An 18,973-nucleotide genomic window follows, 5' to 3' on the forward strand; every position below is an offset into this window, starting at 1 on the left:
CACGGCGCCGACGGTCCCGGGCGGTCCCGAGCGGTCCCGGGCGGTCCCGCGGCCCCATGGCCCAGCGCATCCTGTCGCTGGCGGCCGAGGAGGACCCCGAGCGGCTGCGGGAGGCCCTGCAGAGCCTGCCGGAGGGCGAGGTACGCGCTGCCCGCGGGGATGCGCCGCCGGCGCTGCTCGGCGGGCGGGCGGCGGCTCACAGCGTCCCCTTCTCTTGCAGCTGTGCGACATGGTGACAAGGACGGCCCTGAACGGGAGGGAGACGGCGGCTTTGCTGAGAGGGATCTTCAAAGGTGGGCGGTGTGAGAGCTGCGCTCGGCGGGCCCGGCCCTGAGGGGTGCAGCAGCAGCACTCAGGGAGGTGCCACTGTCGGTCAGAAACCCCCGTCAGGGCTGTCACGGGGAAGCACGACATCCATAAATACATGTGGGGAGATAGCAAACTGGGCTAGAGTTGTGATGAGCCCGTGGTAAGTGAGATTTGCTTTGAGAGCCCTTAGGTACCTTGCAGTACGATTGAGCTGGCCAGATAAAAGCTAGTTGCCAAGCTGGTTCTTCTCAAAATTTTGACATTTCCTGATCTCCGGCAGCAGGTTGAGTGAACTACAGGATGTGATAACAGGGTGGCCGGCTACTTTATCCAAGTATCTCATTTCCTGTTCTCTGGGGGTTTTTTATTTATTTTGTCAGATTGGTAAAATAGGAAGCTGCAGCCAAGTGACAGTTTATGCCTGCTGATTTCTTGGAGTTTAGCAACATGTTGTTACTTGCATAACTTTTTCCCCCTTTCTTTTGTCCCTCTGTTTGCTATAAGGCTCCCCCTGTTCCCAGAGGAGCAATGTTCTCAGGAGACTTCAGGTTTACAAGCACTGCGTTCCACTAGTGGAGTCAGGGGACCTGCAGTTGGGCAAGGTGTCTGAAATCATAGGACTGCTGATGCTGGAGGTAAAGCTCCTTTGGGCTGGCTTTCCTGGGCTCTGCTGATTGTAATTTAATATGTAAATTGAGATACTTCACTAAGCCGCTGAGGAAAATTAGTCGTATCCTTTCCGTGGATCTTCCCTAGACTAAATTAGCTCGTTTTGGAATTGGTTCTGTGTGTGAATTTGATTGTCTTTAGACATTTAGTCTTAGGCTCAAAACTCTAAACCTATAATCACATAATCTTGATTTATTGCTCTGTTCTGTAAAGAGGAGTACAAAACAGAGATCTCAGGGCTGAATTTTCCTTTAAAGGGAGTGCTTCCCTGTAAGAAATCCTGTGTTCTGCTGGGTTTTGGTGCCAGTGTGGATGTATATGAGGAATTCTGTGTACTGCCTCAGGCTCTCTCCTGTTTTGTGTTCTCCCAGGCCCACCAGCTGCCAGGCCATGCATTAGCAGAGCTTGCCAAACTGTTTGTGGATGTTATTAAAGGGGGCAGCCTGACCAACGGGAAATCCTTGGAGCTGTTTTCCACTGTTCTCACAGCACTGGCCAGTTCAAAGGAGAATCTGGCTTATGGGAAAGGTAACTCCTATCAGCTCCTTCTCTGCAGTTTGTCCTCCCTTCCTCTGAAATCAACTCCTAAGACTTTTGCTTTTTCAGGTGAACTGAGTGGGGAAGAGTTTAAGAAACAGCTGATAAATACCCTCTGCTCCAGCAAGTATGTATGTCTGGCAGGTCTTGGTTACATGGCAAAACGTTGTCTTTTCACATTGTGCTTGGAAAAAGGCATCATCATGAGCTGTGTGTGCTGTCATCCTTGAATCTGTGCCCTCTGTGACAGTGTCTTCTCTGGCTGGGGAGGCAAGGGAGTACCCTCTTCCCAGATCTTGTGAGACTGTTGCATGAACTGATCTCAGGAAGTGCTTGTTTTTATTCCTTTTCTGGCTTTCATTATTAAAGGGGCTGGGGCACTTTAGAACTGTGGAAATGTGGGGGGTTAGATTGGTGCTGATGATTTCTGGTGGAAATCTGGCTTCTTAGGGAAATGGTGACTTTGAATAATTCTATAGGAGAGAAGAGCTAAATGATAATCCAGCTTGCTCTCAATCTTCCAACATATCTTTGTTTTACCAGGTGGGATCCTCAGTGTGTAATACATCTTGCCAACATGTTCAGGTAATTCTTTTTCTCTTCAACATCGACTTGTGCTGTGCTCCTGTCTGTGTCCTATTTCACAAGCAGTTTGGGGCAAGTACAAATAGGAGGTCTGACCATATCAGGCAAAGCACCATGGATGGTTGGTCAATGAGCATCCACACCAGATCCATTTGGAGGCAAAACACATCTGGGCATGGCATCATGGTTTTTATTTCATGTGTGAGTGAGCCTTGGCAAATAAAAAATGTATTTATGGAAAAAAAAAAAACCAAAACAAACAAAAAATCCTTTGATTCAACAGGGATATTCCACTATCAGGAGAGGAGCTGCAGTTTGTGGTGGAAAAGGTTCTTAGGATGTTCTCCAAATTAGACCTACAGGAAATTCCCCCTCTGGTCTATCAGCTGCTGCTGCTTTCTGCAAAGGTAAAAGCTCACGGGATTTCCCCCAGGTTTATTCCATCAGCAAAAAATGTCCAGAGTGATCAATGGTCTGGATTTTCTGGGGATTCTGATTGTTCCCAAACCACACTGTAGAGACACAATGGAACATCAGTAGGTTTTGTTTCCTCTAACTCTCTCTAGCCTGAAGAAGCTGACTGCTCAGAGAAGGATGGGATCTTGGTCTTCCTTGTGGGAAAAGAAGCAAACCTTTGGGAAATAATAGATGAGCACAGACCTAACAGACAGCAGAGAGGATTCGTTTTTTTCAGTGTGGTTTTGCTCACTCCTTATGATCTACATGTTATAATAATAGCTCATGCACTGGGATTGTCTACTGGGCTGTAGTCTGACTTGTACTGGAGATGTGTCATCTCCTGTGCTCTTCTCCAGAGCAGAGACTGCCAGGGACGCCTCTGCCCTTTATCAGCATGATCTGGCTCTTTTCCTGGCTTTATTTGGGACCAAGTCAATGCCAAGATGATCCAAAGACAAGTTATATGTGTGTTATAGAGGGTCATTTGGGTCCACTGGCCAAAATGTATTGTTAGATTTAAGGTTAGGAGTTTGAAAGCCTTCCCAATTGATTAAAATATAAAGAATCCTTTCTAATTAATAACAACTTCAAAAAAAAAACCCCAAAAAAGACAATCATAACACCTGAGAGGTTGAGTTTCTTCCAGCAATTCGATAATGCAGTCAAAAGAAATATGAGAACTGGAAATCTGGAAATGAGCCATACAGGACCGCTTACCTACCTTAGCAATTTATGGAGGGAAATGAAGGATACTCTGGGATTTGTGATAGTTTTGGGAACTGTGGGATACTGCAGGCCCTGCAATGGCTTAATGTAATGTCCTCTCTTGCAGGGCAGTAAGAAGACTGTTCTGGAAGGAATCATCAGTTTTTTCAATCAGCTGGACAAGAGACAGAAGGAAGAACAGAAGGCTCCACAGTAAGTTCTTGCTCTGTCACCCCCTTTCTTTATTGCCTGGGTATTTGTAGTCACACTGGTCCTACCCACGGCTTCTTCAATTTGAACAGTTAAACCTTGTACAAGAACATCCTTCTTGATCCACAAGGAATGATTTCTGGCTTTGGATGGCTTGTTATTTTCTGGTAAAACTTACAGGTCAGTGGACCTTGAGGTGGCCACAATGCCCCTGGACCAGCTCCGCCACGTGGAAGGCACCGTTATCCTCCACATTGTTTCTGTCATCAACCTGAGCCGGGACCTGGGCAAGGAGCTAATTAGTCATCTGAAGGTATGACAAGGTTGGAGCAGCCACTGTTCTTGAAGATACTGAAGCAGGGTTAAAAATCTTAGTTTATTATCTGGACAAGGATTTAATAATTTTTATTATTGCAGTCATGTTCTCTTTAGCGAGTGCTGTGATATGTTTGAAGAGGCATGTGCCTCATGGCTTCCTGAATTTCCAGAGTGTTTTAGTTGAAGATAACAAGTTTTCTCACTGCTCCTTGCTGTTTCCTAGACTGAGCAACAGAAGGACCCTGGCAGAGCCCTGTGTCCCTTCAGCGTGGCCCTTCTGCTGTCAGTTGCTGTAAAACACAGACTGCAAGAACAGGTATGTGCTTGGTTACCTTACCTGCACTCTGCACTCCTGTAAAGGAAAGGAAGCATGGTTATGTCAGAGTCCCATCAGAATTAGGCTTAAATTGCTTTCAGGATGCTCATGAGTAGGCAGTTAGATCACTGGTATGTTGTACTTTAGTGAGCACTGTAAAAGACCCCAGAGCAATATCACAATTTTCCAGAGTATGATTTCCAGTGGGTTGGTATTGTAGGATGAGAAGAAAAGCAGTCTTATTTTTCTAATGTTTTGGCTCTGAGGTGGCCCCATGAAGAGCATCTGGCAGCAAGTCACCCTCCTTGAAGCACTTAATGAGACTGGTGTATTTGTCCTGACAAAGAAGTGAGTTAAGATTTTTGGCAGGCTGTAGTGGAACTTGTGTCTGGTGCTGGCTGGTGCTCTTACTGGAACATACCCAAGACTGTACAGCTCCCATTTCAAAGATCATTTCCTCACACTTAATGATTTTATGTTCCAGATATTTGATTTCTTGAAAACATCAATCACAAGAAGCTGCAAGGACCTGCAGTTCCTTCAGGCCTCCAAGTTTCTGCAGGATTTGTTTCCTCAACAGTATGATATAACTGCTGTCATTCTGGAAGTGGTGAAAAATAGGTGAGTTGCTGCCATGTGCTGCAGAACATTCAGTGGGCTTTAGGACTGGGGAGAGTTTCAGCTTTGTTAAAACACTCTGGGATGCTAAATACTTCTGACCACGTGCCGGCAGGGATCAGTGTCAAAATCCAAAGGTTTTATCCCAGTTTTATATTAGCAAATCAAAAAAACCCAACAACAACATGCGGCTGTTTAAATCTGCTCCTTCTACCTCAAATCTCAGGGTCTGGTGGTACAAGGGATTAAACTGATCAGGGCCTGATCTGCAGTGTGAGTCATGCTGCTGGCTGTAGTTTGTGTTCTGATCAAGGGATGAGGAGTAGGTTCACTGTTTAATCTGGTTCACTAGTTAGTCCTTTAAACATCCTGTGGGGTATCTCTGGTCTGTCACCAGTTGTCCTTTAGTTTGATGGGAGGGCATTCCTCTTCTCTTTTTCTCCAACTTGAAGATCTTGACATCAGTAGGGTACTCATGCAACCGTAGCCTGCTGTAATGTTCAGGTCAGACCTGAGGTCATTCCTGATGGTGAGGAAACCTTTAGGCTGGAAACAAATTCTGATGGAGAACCAGGACTGCAAAGAGGTGCTGAGCACCTGTCCCTCAGCCTAAGGACAGTCAGGGTTGTGAGGGCTGTCATCTTCTCTGCTGTCATCAAATGTCTCTCACTGCTGCTTTGGACCCTGGAATGACTGCAGAAGATTTTGCCTCTGCTCTAATCTAAACTTTCCTATAACTAAGTTGTTTCTTTCCTCATCTATTTAATGTTTTCCTCAGTGCATTTGGTTGGGACCATGTTACTCAGGGCCTGGTGGATCTTGGCTTCAGCCTAATGGAATCCTATGAACCAAAAAAACCCTTTGGAGGAAAAGCTGCTGATAACAGTTATGGCCTTTCGAAAATGCCAGCCCAGCAGGCTTGCAGACTGGGAGCAAGTATCCTGCTGGAAACATTTAAGGTAATGTAGGTTTTGGGGAAGGTTTTTTTGTTTGTTTGTTTGGTTTTGGTTTTGGTTTGGTTTTGGTTTGGTGTTTTTTTGTGTGTGTGTGGTTTTTGTGTTTTTTTTTTTTTTTGGTTGGGGGAGAACAACTCTGTTCTTATTCTCTCCTGGTAGACTGTCAAAACCTTGCCTGCTATATCCATTGTGAGTGTTTTGCAGACAATACTAGATTTTGTCTCCTGTTTGCCCCTTTTCAGCTGGAAGAGGCCATCCTCAGGAAGATCTAATTCTAATCTGTTCCAGCTGTCATGATACTTGTGTAATCCCTATTACAGTTTCCAAGAAACTGCAGAGATAGACAAGGCAGAGAAATTCAGAGATACAAATATATATAATCTGACAAGGTGGGATTGAAACCCATTTGTCTTCACCAGTTTGGCAAATTTTCATCCCAGAGATGATTTGAACCGTTATGTTCTGAGTGTACTGTGTGTGCCTTGATGTGCTGGTTCTCATTGTCCTGGGCTGAAATCTCAATCAATCTGTATGGACTTAGCTGAAGGAGGACTTCTGGTGACCACCCTTGCTTAATTGTCAGACCTGGATTTGCTTTGTCCTGTACAATGCTTGTGCTGTGAAATACAGGAATTTCTTAAAGAATTTTATTTATTCTTCCTCATTCAGGTTCATGAGCCCATCAGAAGTGATATTCTTGAGCAGGTCCTGAACAGAGTCTTCACAAAAGCAGCATCTCCTGTCAGCCACTTCATAGGTAACAGGAAAGAGAGTAAAATGTGCTCTGCTCTGTGATCAGCCACAACACAGCTCCTTAAAACACATTATAGAGTCATAGAACTGGATTTGAGTTGGATGGGACCTTTGAAGGTTATCTACTCCACTGCCTTGTAATGAGCATGGAGATCTTCCACTAGACCAGGTTGCTCAGAGCCTCATCCAACCTAACCTTGAATGTTTCCAGGGATGCATCCAACCACCTCCCTAGGCAACCTGTGCCAGTGTTTCACCATCCTCACTGTAAAAAATTTCTTCTTTATATCCACTCTGAATCTACCTTCTTTTAAAATCTACCTCTTTTAAAAATTATTAGTCCTATTCTTATCGCAACAGCTACTGATAAAAAGTCTGTCCTCATCTTATAAAGCCCTTCTGAGTACCAAAAGGCTACAACAAGATCTCCCCAAAGTCTTTGCTACTCCAGGCTGACTAACCCAGTTCTCTCATCCCATTTCAAAGCAGAGGTGCTCCAGCCCTCTGAGTATTTTTGTGCCCCTCTGAACCTGCTCCAACAAGTCTTTGTCCTGCTTGGCTGAGGACCCCAGAGCTGGACACAGTACTCCAAGGGGGCTCTCACCAGAGTGGTGCAGAGGGGGAGAATTCCCTCCCTCAACCTCCTAGCCAAGGTGCTTTTGATGCAGCCCAAGATGTGGTTTAGTATCTGAAGCTCCTGCCAAAGTGACCTGAAGCCAAGAAAATCAGTTGGTCCTTCTCCTCTGACTGAGGTATCAGCTGCATCAGATTGCCTTGTATTCATCACAGGTGAAAAGTATGTTTGCAGGCAGTTGCTATGGAACAGCTGACGCACAGAAAGTCAAAATCATCAGTCAGTTGCCTGTTCCATGTTCCCAGCTTTGCCTTCTCCTCGTCCTTGGGAGCCACTGGGGCTGCTGGGATGTCAGTGCTGCAGCCTCTTCCCTTGCACCTCAGTGCCCTCTGGTGGGATGAGGCCCTTCAGCTGGGCTGGGAGCACTTTTAATGCTTGGTGCCTGCAGTAGACTCAGTTTGTCGATGCTCATTTTATCGTGACCTCTCTGTGTCATGGAAGGTCTTTGATTAGTCTGTAATTGTTAGCTCTAGAGACATCTTCTGCTCAGGCTTTTCTGGCCCTTTGGCATCAGCTGTTCTTTTTGTCCTTTTATTTTTCAGACTTGCTGTCCAATATTGTTGTGTCTGCTCCTCTCGTGCTTCAGACTTCATCCTCCAAAGTCACAGAGACCTTTGACAATTTGTCCTTTCTGCCCATTGACACAGTGCAAGGGCTCCTCCGGGCAGTACAGGTAAAGCTTTGCATTTCTCTATGGATCTCCTTGCTAGTTTAGTTCCAGTGACAGCTCTGGGCCACAATTATATGCATGATCTGATAACCCTCCTCATGAAATGAACCCTCCTTGTTCTCTGCTGTGGGTTGTTTGGTGTAGGATGGAACTGTTTTTCAAGCATGGGTTTATTTGCATGTGCCCTCTAGCAAAAAGCATATGGTGGAGGACCAAAACTGCTCTGTGCTGACCTCTCATCTGGAAGATGCCCAGATGCTGCACCCTGTAGAAAACTAAGTCTACAGTGTTTCGCTGAACAGCTGTAGCTGTCATGTTGATTTTTCTCCTTCCAAGCTCCATGTCAGTATTCCTCTTTGCCTGGGCTGAAATATTGCCCTGGTGTTTTAACTTTGCCTGCTTTGTCCAACGTGGGGATAGCAGTTATTTTCCTAAACCCTTGCACTGTGTCCTCACTAACCTGCAAAGGTGTCTCACTGCCACAGCTCTATGGGTTTTCTCATCTATTTTAAAATCTTTTGGTCTTCCTACTGTACTGATGACAGTACTGGAAATGCAGGGCCAGATGGGCCTAAGGAAGATGAGCTCATATGCCCCAAGGGTTTGGCATGCCTTAGTGCTTTTCTCTCCAAAGGTTATTTTCCTTTCCAGCCTCTGCTCAAAGTCAGCATGTCAGTGAGGGACTCCCTGATACTTGTTCTCCAAAAAGCTCTCTTTTCCAGGTAAGCTGGGGAGAGGATTCTTTGAAAAAAATTCTACAACTCATTTATGGTTTTGGAGCAGAAGTATTTTTTTTATTTTTGCTAAGTATCTTCTTACAGTGTTCTTCCCATAACTAGATACTTACATCTCCTGTCCCTTTAGCCTGGAACGGTGGTACAGTCACAGCTCCACTGAACTGAGACACAAATCCCAGCCCCCATCTGAATGAATGGGCTTTGCAAGTTCAGAAAGCTGTTGGGGACTCCAAGTACATAGACAAAATTAAAACCAATTCCAACGTGTGTCTAGCACAGCTGAATACATCCAGAGAGGGTCTGGAAGGAACCAATGATCCCTTACAAGGTGTTGTCTTGGTCATGCTTTGAGCAAACCCTCCTGCTGTGATTCTAGACTGGATTTTGTTGGCCAGTGGCTGCCTGATTATGAATATAGAATTCAAAAATTTAGGATTATCTTTTAAAGCAAGGCACTTGGTCTTGGGCAAGACTTGGTGTTTCTGTGAGCAAAGCAAAACAGCAGGTTTATATTAGGAATTTTCCAGCTCTGAGGTCTCTGACACTCTCCCAGCTCTCAAGGGATATTTAATACTTGGATCTTGGCCTGGGTTCTCCCTGAGTGTAAGCTCTGTAAGGACAGAAGGGAGATTGAATATTGTGAGAGTGTGGAGCAGGTGAGTTTTCAGCAAAAACTGCCTAGCTCTTGACTGTTTGGGACTGTATTGCCCTTTTGGGAAATATAGTTGTACAGGGCCCAGTCACTCTATATTTGTGGCCTTGTTTTTCATTGCTGAGTTGATATTTTATGTGCTTCTGAGCTCCATGCTTCCATGTTTCCTTATGTAACCCTCTTTCCTGTCTGATTCCCAGGCAGCTCGATGCTCGTAAAGCTGCAGTCGCTGGCTTTTTGCTCCTGTTAAGAAATTTTAAGGTTCTGGGCAGCTTGTCCTCTTCCCAGTGCAGCCAGGCCATTGGTGCCACTCAGGTAAGTGCTGTTCTGCAGTCCCTGTGTGCACATGTGAGACAGTCTGGTGTCTAATACACTGTTTGAAACAGCTCAAAAGGGAAGTGTTCCCCCAGAACAGAAATACAGCTTTAGTAAGGATTAGTCCTGGAAATCCAGTAAGAATTTCCCTCCTGTAAGGAAAGCCTTAGGAAGTGCAATGTGCAAAGAGAAGCTGGCCTAGAGATGTTGCTTCTCAGAGTCATTCTTTCCTACAGCACCAGTGTTCTGGGGAGCATTCCCACTGCTCCATGACCGTGATGAGGAGCCTGGCAGCACAAGGACTATCTCAGTGACTGTTCAGGGGCCACACTCTTACCACCTTGCTCCTGTGTGTTGTGATATTGTAACCAGAATAACGTGACTAATGTTCCTTCTCAGGTCCAGGCAGATGTTCATGCCTGCTATAATTCTGCAGCTAATGAGGCCTTCTGCCTGGAAATCCTGGGCAGCCTGAGGCGATGTTTGAGACAACAAGCAGACGTTCGACTCATGTTATATGAGGTAAACATGGATTCCTCTGTCTCTTAAACAGCCACAAACTCTTCTGTGGTCTGATTCTTCTCTAGCCTCAGGTAAATAACAGCCATGCTATTGTGAAAAATCGCCTTTCATCTCAGTTTTGTTCTTCATGGGACATGTGTAACATATTTTCACTCCTTCTGCTGCTGGTTTTTTTTTTTTTTGACCATTATAAACCCAAAGACACATTGATGTATCTTCTTCAGCTCATGCATTGTTTGAGAGCAAAAATATGTCAGAGTCTTTCTTGCTGTGGTAAGGCCTGGGGAATGGGAAGGATGTTTGATGCCCTGTGAGGAGGAGTGGTATAACAGGCATTGGGTAGATGTGAGGCTGTTGAGAGTTAATTATGGGCTCCAAAGAAAACCCTGTCTGAAGAGTAGGGAAAAACTTCCTTAGAGACTGCATCAGGGATCTGTCTTTTCTCCTCTTCTTTTCCAAGTTTATATAAAAGCTTGGCAGTCCTTCAGTCTGTTGTGATAGGCCTGTTAAAAAGGGCCATTTTTGGGTGCATATCTTAGGTTGTGTTATAACCATGGGGTACCACCTTGAGGAAAAAAACCTGTTCAAGTCAGAGAGATTTTGTTTCGTTCCTTGTCTTGGGTTGGATTGACCTTTGATGAGCTGCAAGTTCTGGGTGTATTCGTCACTGTTGCTAGAAAACTTGTGCTTTTTTCACTGTTTTATCCATCCACTGAGCTTTCTCAGTCTGCAGGATTTGTTGCCTCCTACAGTTTCCCCACTGGCTTGTTTTGCCTTTGAAGCAGGGTTTCACAGCTTGAAGTTGGATCTTGTACTAGTGTTAAATAGCAGTGAAAGTCACTCTGGGCTTGATGCCACTGCTGCTAGGGAGATACAGCTTGTGAGAAGGCCCCTGTGAGGAAATTCATAATTTTTCTGATTCATACCTTCTTTCTGTGGTGCCTTTGCTTTGCCAGGTATGGAGTTTTACGCTAGAGCACATTGTTACTTCCTCATGGTTCCTTGCGGTGCCAAAGTGTCTTTGCTACCTTATGACGCCAACTTATTGTGCCTGTGGTTCATTTTCTCTGCTGTGTCAGCCAACCTGCTCTTCCTTCCTGTCTCCAGGGTTTTTATGATGTCCTTCGCAGGAACTCCCAGCTGGCCAGCTACATAATGGAAACACTGTTGTCCCAGGTAAAGTCGTGCTCCGTGGTGGGGCTGCAGGGACTCTTAAGAATTCTGCACTTCAACCAGTATAGAAAACAATGTAGGTTAAATATTGGGGAAGTCGTTCTCCCTCACACTGGAAACATGTTTGAGTGCTGTGACACTTCTCTAAAGAGGTGTTCAAACCCCTGCTACACTGAGAGAGCAGACCAGGTAAACGTCTGGAGATGAGTTCATTTCCTGCCATGGGATGGAAGAGGAAGGATCTCTTGGACCTCTTTCCAGCCCTTCAGTTCTTCGGTGCTGTAGTAAGTGTGAGCCCAGAGAAGTTCTTTGTGCTCTCCCTGTTCCTTAGCAGTGCACAGCAGTTACCCTCCCATAGTTCCCCAAGGATATGTGCTGACACAGTAATTATTGTTGCTGTCCTCCCATCGGGAGAATACCCAAGTCCATGTAGGATCTGGGAGGATTAACTCATCCCCCAGCAGTGTTGCTCATGGCAACAAGACAATCACATTTCCTCAATCCATTGGACAGGCTGTGCTTTCTTTGAGACAAGTAATTTTCTTCCCTTTAATCATCCAAAGAGTTCATGCTGACTAATTCCAGCTTTCCTATGACAGTATAGGGTCTGAGAAAGGAACATGAACAGAGCCAAGACAGCTTTTGGGTAACAGAGGGCGCTTAATAGTAAGTTGGTGTAAAGGTGTAAAATTTAATAGCATCGTTATGTATCTATAACTTTCTACAGCAGCAGCAGCTATTGATCCTCACTGTTTAAAGGAGGGATAACACTGCAGGTGGAGTGCAAGTGATGTTACTTGTTGAGGCAACACAACAGCAAGTGGTCAGCTAATCTTGTTTTAGGGCACTGATGTGTCCTGGCTGAGGTACAGCGAAACTCAAGAAGGGATTTTAATCACCAGTAGAGCAGATGACGTGGCTCGTGCACTTGTATAGTCCCCTTATCACAGTGCCAGGTTTTGCTCTCTAGAATGGGGTACAAAGATTATTGTGCTCTGTTTTCAAGCATCCTAAGAGGCTCAGTTACCAAGTAACTGGTTATTTTTATTTCTTGTTTTCTGTGACAGATAAAGCAATATTACTTGCCCCAGCCAGACCTCCTGCCTCCACTCAAACTGGAGGGATGTATTATGGCTCAAGGAGATCAAATCTTTCTGCAGGAACCACTGGTAAGAGCTATATTGGTTGGCCACAGCTGCAGCCTCATCTGTTACTAGCATTTTAGTTGTCCTCCTACATGAGCTGAATACCTTGTGCTTTTTCAGCCTCTTCTAGCCTGGAGCAATTCTTTTAATGGCACCAGAGCTGGACATCTCACCCCTGCCTCAGGCTATTTATTAGAGCTCCCCAAGCATAGTGGTTGTGGGGACCTGTGTGAAAAATGCTCTAGGAATAGTGTTCTTCTGTTATCCTCTACTGAGTTCACCCTGCGGGGTTTTTTTCCCTCCTTTAACTTAATTCCACATAAAATAGTTGTGCAGCGTGTGTTTGTGTGGCGAGGGAAGGATTTGTCCTTTGGTTTTGCTCCTTTGAAATTCTTGGCAACGAGACCTCAATGATCTGTTGGATTTCCAAGGGAACAAATTCAAATTAATCATTTTTTTATCCCCTAAGGAAGCTTGTGTAGCAAACCCAGGAAGGGCTCAAACGTGTCAACTAGAGTGAGAGTCCCTTTGGAAATTCCTTTTCCATCTCCTTCAGTACCTGAGGTGGTTGAGTGGAGGGAGTGGTGGGAGTTGATTCTTTACATCCCATCTCAAAAAGCTCAAGCAGAGAGCACTCTCTGAAGCTGGAACTGGGTGGCTGTGTGTGAGATCACTGATCCCCTCAGTTTGGGAATGAGGCATATCCTCGAGTCTCAAGGCAGGTACAAAGGCAGCTACAGCTCTTTACATCCCACCATAACAGCCTGGCCCATGTCCACTTCTGCCAGTGACCTGCAGCTCAGAGGCTGAGTGTGACTGTGGCTGCTTCCTCCAGGCCCACCTGCTCTGCTGCATCCAGCACTGTCTTGCCTGGTACAAGAACACTGTGCATCTGTGCCGAGGAGCTGACGATGACGAGGAGGAGGAGGAGGAGGAGGGCGTGGGATTTGAGCAGAACTTTGAAGAGATGTTAGAATCTGTCACACGACGAATGATCAAGAGCGAGTTGGAAGACTTTGAACTGGTAAATCAGATTTTCAGATTTTGACTCAGTGGGAGAAGACGCCGAGTTCTTGTCAGGTTTTTAAAAGATTTTTCACTTCTTTTCTTTACATCTCAGGATAAATCAGCAGATTTTTCACTGTCTTCTGGCGTCGGTGTGAAAAATAACATCTATGCCATTCAGGTGATGGGAATTTGTGAGGTTCTGATTGAGTACAATTTCAACATCGGGAATTTCAGGTAAAACATTAAATCTTACCCTCTAGCACTAGCTGTGCTATTATTTGCCCAGCTCTTTGGAGCCACAGCCTCATTGCAGGCACAGGATGGCAGTGCCAACACAGAATCAGTGATCTGAGCAAGAGTGCCTCATGGCACAGCCACTCACAGAGCCTTGGGGAGTGTTTTCCTTTGGAATGTCATGTGTTGTGGGAGATGGGATCTGACATTTTGTGGAAGAGCAGGTTGAGGAGGATTGGGTGAGGCATACACTGTTAGGGAGGAAGGGAGATATAATGGGTTTCATCATTTAAGCAGCATCATTGTGTAATTTGGCAGCCAAAGCTTCAAATGGGAAACCCCAAGAATGCATTTTCTCCATTATTGCTTTCTACTATTTTATTGCAGTAAGAACAAGTTTGAGGATGTCCTAGGCCTGTTCACATGTTACAACAAACTCTCTGAAATCCTGAAGGAGAAAGCTGGAAAGAACAAATCTGCCTTGAGCAGCAAAACTGCACGGAGCTTCCTGTCCATGGGTTTTGTATCTACTCTGCTCACAGCACTGTTCAGGTGAGAAAGTGTCCAGTCCTCTGTGGAGCAGAACCAGACATCAATTCAAATCATGTGCTAGTGAGCTTGGAAAAACTGATGCAACTCTTAGCCTCTGAGGGTTCACTACAAGCTACCAAAACAAAGGGTCTTTTCCACCCTCAGTTCAGCCAGAGATTTTATTTGCAAATGCATCTTAAATTTTGGATCTCATAGGCCATCCCTGAGCTTCCTCTGTGCGTGGCCAGTTGTCTTTGACAGTTGTCCTGGGCCTGCAGGGACAATGCCCAAAGCCACGAGGAGAGCCTGGCCGTGCTGCGCTCCAGCACCGAGTTCCTGCGCTACGCCGTCAGCGTCGCTCTGCAGAAGGTGCAGCAGCTGGAGGAGACGGGACAAACGGATGGACCAGATGGACAAAACCCGGAGAAGATGTTCCAGAACCTCTGCAAAATCACACAGTGAGTCAGTGTGGAGGCATCAGCAGTGCTTTTTGTGGTGGTGGTGGTGGGGGGGGGGTTGATTCCCAAGGTAGGGTTTTGAAAGAAGGATGCAGTCCGTAACCGTTTCAAACTGTTGTGGTTGCTGGGTTGAGGTCACTGGCTTTCTGTGCTCCTGAGAAATCAGGTGGGGGCACTACAGTTTCTGTGCCATAGTGAATGATACAGCTTTAATAACTTGGCCTGGAAGAACCAAATGCCATCAAACATTTTCAGCCTCTTTCTGACTTCCTGTTCATCACTCATTGTCATAGAGAAGGTAAGATGATTACAGGCTGGATTCTTGAGGCCTCTGGAATGCAGCAAAGTTAAAATTCACTTCGAGCTACAGAACAAAACAGATGCATGAGGGACACAAGCTTTAGAAAGCGTTTGTTTAGGACTTCTGCAAGATGCTTGAAGACATTCATGCATCTAATCCTTTGGAAATCCAAGAATGTGAACCATGTAAATGTCTTTTGGAATCTAGGTCATATCTGCATGGGGTCTTTTCAGAGGCCCGTCAGCAGAGAGCACAAAATGCAAATTACCCCTGCCATGCATAATGCCGGTTTTGTGTCTCACCCCAAATAATAGAGGCTATTTTTATTGCAGTCATTAGGACTACATGTGAGCTACATGTTTTGCGTGATTGGACATTGAAACAGAATAAGATCATCTGTGCAGGCAACAGAACTAATGAGAGGAAAGGAGAGGGAACAAAAAAGGGAAGAAGTAGGGTTAGGGAAGCAGGAAAAAGATGTTTGCCTACAAATAGAAAAGTCTCCTTTGGGCCAAACAATTTTGCTTTCCTCAGAGCTTTTTATTTTGCTTTGCCTGCCTTTACCTTTCTGATTTTATTTATAGAGAGCCCTGTAGTGAATTCTGACATTTCACAGACCCAAACTGCCACAAGAAAAGCTCTTTTTGTCACTGGTGGATTTGACACCAGTGGTCAGGGTGGTCTGAGAAAGAGGGAAAGCTGAGTGGAAGTAATGAGTGTATAAAGATGGATTGAAATGGGATTGGAAGGTCCCTTGGCACCTGGAAAGAATTAAATTATTTAGCTGTGCAAGAAGAATGCAGTAGCTGTTTTTTCTGACATTGAAATAAAATCTTCTTTAAAAAGATCTCTTTCCCCCACTCTTTTCCGATAGGGAAAAGACCTTCCAGTTTAGTTATATTAAAAATGTGATCCTAAGAGTAGAATCTACTTCTTGCCTTGTGCAGCCAGTTTTACTGAGTAAAACTCATCTCCCATCCCACAGGGTTCTGCTTTGGAGGTACACTTCAATTCCCACTGTTGTTGAAGAATCAGGGAAGAAGAAGGGCAAAAGCATTTCACTTCTGTGCTTGGAAGGTTTGCTGCGGATCTTCAACACGGTACAGCAGCTGTACTCTGCCAGGATCCCCCAGTTTCTGCAAGCCCTGGGTAGGCACATGGTACAGTTCTGCTCTGGTTTCTACCCTCCAGGTTCTAGCCCATGTGTGGGCAGGTAGGGACCCAGTATTCATTATTTCTGTCCATAACTAGGGAGAGATGGGTCTGGTTCTTGTCTCTCAGTAACAAAGTGAGCTTAATAGCATAGATTTTCACACCAGAGACAAGTTCTAGAGATACATTTTACCTGCCTTTTTAGAGCTCTCAGTCTGTCAGCAGAGGATAGCTGGGGTCTGATAGAGCATTCATCTATTTCAAGTTTGCCTTTAACTTGTTTTTCGGCTCACCCTGGTTCTTCAGTCTGTATTCCTCCTCTAGCTGTGAGCAGTCATTCCCACTTTTGGAAATAAATCCTGTATTCTGCTCTTGGCATTTAGGTTTTTTTTCTGCACCTCTCTGTCTCTGCCAGATATTACTGATGGTGACGCAGAAGAAACGGATATTAATGTCACAGAGAAAGCTGCCTTCCAGATCCGACAGTTTCAGGTGAGTACCACTGTGTGCTGCAAGTGTTCCAAAGCATTTGGGATTCTGGCAGGAAACACTGCTAGCTCTCTGTTGCTCGACCACAGGGTTGAGTATGTGATAGCAACTGTGGCACTGATTCACTAGCAGTTCAGTGAAGTTTCTGATCTCTAAGGAAAGCTTCTTCAGAGTGCCCTACAGAGTTGGGTGGTTGTGCATGTGTATTTACAGAACTCTAGGTTCTTCAGTGCAGCATAAACTTATCTGAGTATTCTAAAAGTCACAATGACCATATGCAAGCCTGTATGTAAGCACTCCTATGAAAAATCAGCACTTGTTCTTGAGAAGAGTCCTGTTTTTGTGCTCTTTGTCATTCTCCCTGCTGCTGATCCCTTTGTCTGCTTGCAGCTTTTGATTATTTGCTTATGCAACATATTCACACTCAGGGAGTGTTTTCTTTCCCCTACCCAGAGGTCCCTGGTGAATCAGCTCAGCAGTGCTGAAGATGACTTCAACCCCAAGGAAACACAGTCACTCATCACTGTTATCTCTACACTGTCCAAACTGCTGGATCCAGCCTCGCAGCAGGTGCTTCTCAGCCTTCACCTGGTGGCTGGGTGTCGTAGCCATAGGTGTGGGAAGGAGGTTATCAGATGGGGTTGGCATCTCTGGGCTCTGGCATGTGTGTCCTGCCTCCTCCCACAGGCCACACCCGGTGCAAGGGACAGTTCTGTTACACTATGAAGGACTCTCCTGTCACACACCTGCAAGGACACTTAAGAGGAAGTTGTCTTCCCATCCCACTCGTGCACATTCTGATCCTGCCTTTGGTCACCTGGATATCTGTTTGCCTGAGCAGGGACTCCTAACATAGTCTGGTTGTGGTGTGGCCTCCACATGGGAGTAGAGGCAAAAAAGGCCAGCAGACTTGTGTCCAGTCCAAACTGGCTGAGTGCCTAATTCCTTCTATGCAAGGAGTCATTTTCTAAAGTGCCCTGATTTTACAAGCTAGGAACTGCACTAACTGTGCCAGAAGTCTGGAGTCATCATTTACCTTAAATTAAATGGAGCTGTTACTCTGTCCAAGGGAATATATAGCCATTACCCTGTGCTGGGTCTCAGTTTTTGACTTGTTAGTAGGCTAAGCTCTGTGGAACTTCACAGAGCACAGCTGGGTTCTCTACTCATCTTCCTCTGCTGTGATTCATTGTCTTGAATTTTTAGTAGTAGTAATAGTAGTAGTTTTGTGTTTTGAGTTCTGTATCAGAGTGATGATATCTTTTCTCCTCCTAAATAGTTCCTTCAGTTCCTGACTTGGACAGTCAAAGTTTGCAAAGAAAATGCTCTTGGTAAGTAAGCTTTGAGGAGCATGTTTAGATGTGATGTGTCAGGTCTGATATTAGACCCTTGCATGCTCTGTCCTGGTTTTACCTCTTCATCAAGATACATTCAGGTCCCATTCTGTGGCAGATTGCCACAACACTGTGATTATAAGTACAAGTATTAGAGAGGAGACTCAATCTCTAAAACTATTAGCATTTCTGAAAGAAAGGAAGCTGCTCACATACGTGACTTTTCTCTGCTGTTATTTAGGCTCAAATCAGGATTTATACTCTGGAAAGACAGTACTCTTGCCAGGGTTTGTATTGCACTTCCTCAGTGCTTTTGGTCACCATTTTTCTATGATAAAACAGCTCTACTGGGCCATCGTTCCCCTTGCCCTATTATATGGGATGCCTGATGTTTTAAACCCTGCTTTTGTAGCTGGGATATTTTGATAGGATTTTCACCTACTGTTAAATCCACACTGAATCTGAGACTTTCCCTCACTGGATGTCTGATGTTCCTAAGTAGCTAGGCAAGCTCTGTACCTGGCACTGTCACTTTCTCTTCTCCACAGAGGATATTTCTTGCTGCAAGGGTTTGCTGTCTCTGCTCTTCAGTGTCCATGTTCTCTACAAGAGCCCTGTCAGTCTCCTGCGGGAACTTGCACAAGACATCCACGCCTGCCTGGGAGATATAGATCAGGTATGATGCAGGAGCAGCTGAGCTCTTCATCACATAGTGCTGTCAGAATTGAGTGCATCTCTAGTGCAGACTGTGTGACAGCAGTTGAAGTTTTACTCACCAGAATTTGTTTTCTCTCCTCTGCCCAGGACATAGAAGTGGAGGGTCGGTGCCATTTTGCCATAGTGAATGCCAAGACTGCAGCCCCCACAGTCTGTGTGAGTCAGAATGTGTGTGTGACACCTGCAGTGTCCAGGCTACTGTGCTTGGAGCAGCTTGCAGCTTCCTGTTGTGCCAAACTCCTCCAAAAACCTGTTTTGTTATTGGTTTCTGTCTCAGCTGCTGGTTCTGGGTCAGGTGGATAAGGTCCTTGAGGAGATGGATTGGCTTATCAAGAAACTCACCAGTCTGGGGTCAGACACATCAGGTAATGAAAGTGATCCAGTTCTCACTGTTACACCTTTGTAGAAGACAGATAAAGACAGAGAGCAAAAAGATATTTGAGGACTTTGAGATAGCATCATCTGA

General features: G+C 45.3%; 1 protein-coding gene across 1 annotated transcript in view; it reads left to right on the plus strand.

Annotated features, from left to right (window-relative positions):
• The window catches only part of FANCI (FA complementation group I), a 24,405-nt gene continuing 5,432 nt past the window's right edge, over positions 1 to 18,973 (plus strand). Inside the window, exons 1-30 of the mRNA XM_066328312.1 lie at positions 1 to 140; positions 221 to 293; positions 814 to 944; positions 1,350 to 1,506; positions 1,585 to 1,642; positions 2,059 to 2,100; positions 2,384 to 2,507; positions 3,392 to 3,477; positions 3,655 to 3,787; positions 4,016 to 4,108; positions 4,593 to 4,729; positions 5,505 to 5,685; positions 6,352 to 6,439; positions 7,612 to 7,742; positions 8,391 to 8,461; positions 9,329 to 9,443; positions 9,843 to 9,965; positions 11,073 to 11,141; positions 12,206 to 12,307; positions 13,119 to 13,307; positions 13,404 to 13,525; positions 13,913 to 14,077; positions 14,335 to 14,514; positions 15,801 to 15,964; positions 16,383 to 16,459; positions 16,910 to 17,026; positions 17,736 to 17,787; positions 18,339 to 18,466; positions 18,595 to 18,663; positions 18,785 to 18,872. Coding sequence (XP_066184409.1) covers positions 57 to 140; positions 221 to 293; positions 814 to 944; positions 1,350 to 1,506; positions 1,585 to 1,642; positions 2,059 to 2,100; positions 2,384 to 2,507; positions 3,392 to 3,477; positions 3,655 to 3,787; positions 4,016 to 4,108; positions 4,593 to 4,729; positions 5,505 to 5,685; positions 6,352 to 6,439; positions 7,612 to 7,742; positions 8,391 to 8,461; positions 9,329 to 9,443; positions 9,843 to 9,965; positions 11,073 to 11,141; positions 12,206 to 12,307; positions 13,119 to 13,307; positions 13,404 to 13,525; positions 13,913 to 14,077; positions 14,335 to 14,514; positions 15,801 to 15,964; positions 16,383 to 16,459; positions 16,910 to 17,026; positions 17,736 to 17,787; positions 18,339 to 18,466; positions 18,595 to 18,663; positions 18,785 to 18,872 — 3,349 coding nt within the window. The 5' untranslated portion in view covers positions 1 to 56. The remainder of the gene's footprint in view (positions 141 to 220; positions 294 to 813; positions 945 to 1,349; positions 1,507 to 1,584; positions 1,643 to 2,058; positions 2,101 to 2,383; positions 2,508 to 3,391; positions 3,478 to 3,654; positions 3,788 to 4,015; positions 4,109 to 4,592; positions 4,730 to 5,504; positions 5,686 to 6,351; positions 6,440 to 7,611; positions 7,743 to 8,390; positions 8,462 to 9,328; positions 9,444 to 9,842; positions 9,966 to 11,072; positions 11,142 to 12,205; positions 12,308 to 13,118; positions 13,308 to 13,403; positions 13,526 to 13,912; positions 14,078 to 14,334; positions 14,515 to 15,800; positions 15,965 to 16,382; positions 16,460 to 16,909; positions 17,027 to 17,735; positions 17,788 to 18,338; positions 18,467 to 18,594; positions 18,664 to 18,784; positions 18,873 to 18,973) is intronic.

Source organism: Sylvia atricapilla, chromosome 13, assembly GCF_009819655.1.
Source record: "Sylvia atricapilla isolate bSylAtr1 chromosome 13, bSylAtr1.pri, whole genome shotgun sequence".
NCBI classification, from domain to species: Eukaryota; Metazoa; Chordata; class Aves; order Passeriformes; family Sylviidae; genus Sylvia; species Sylvia atricapilla.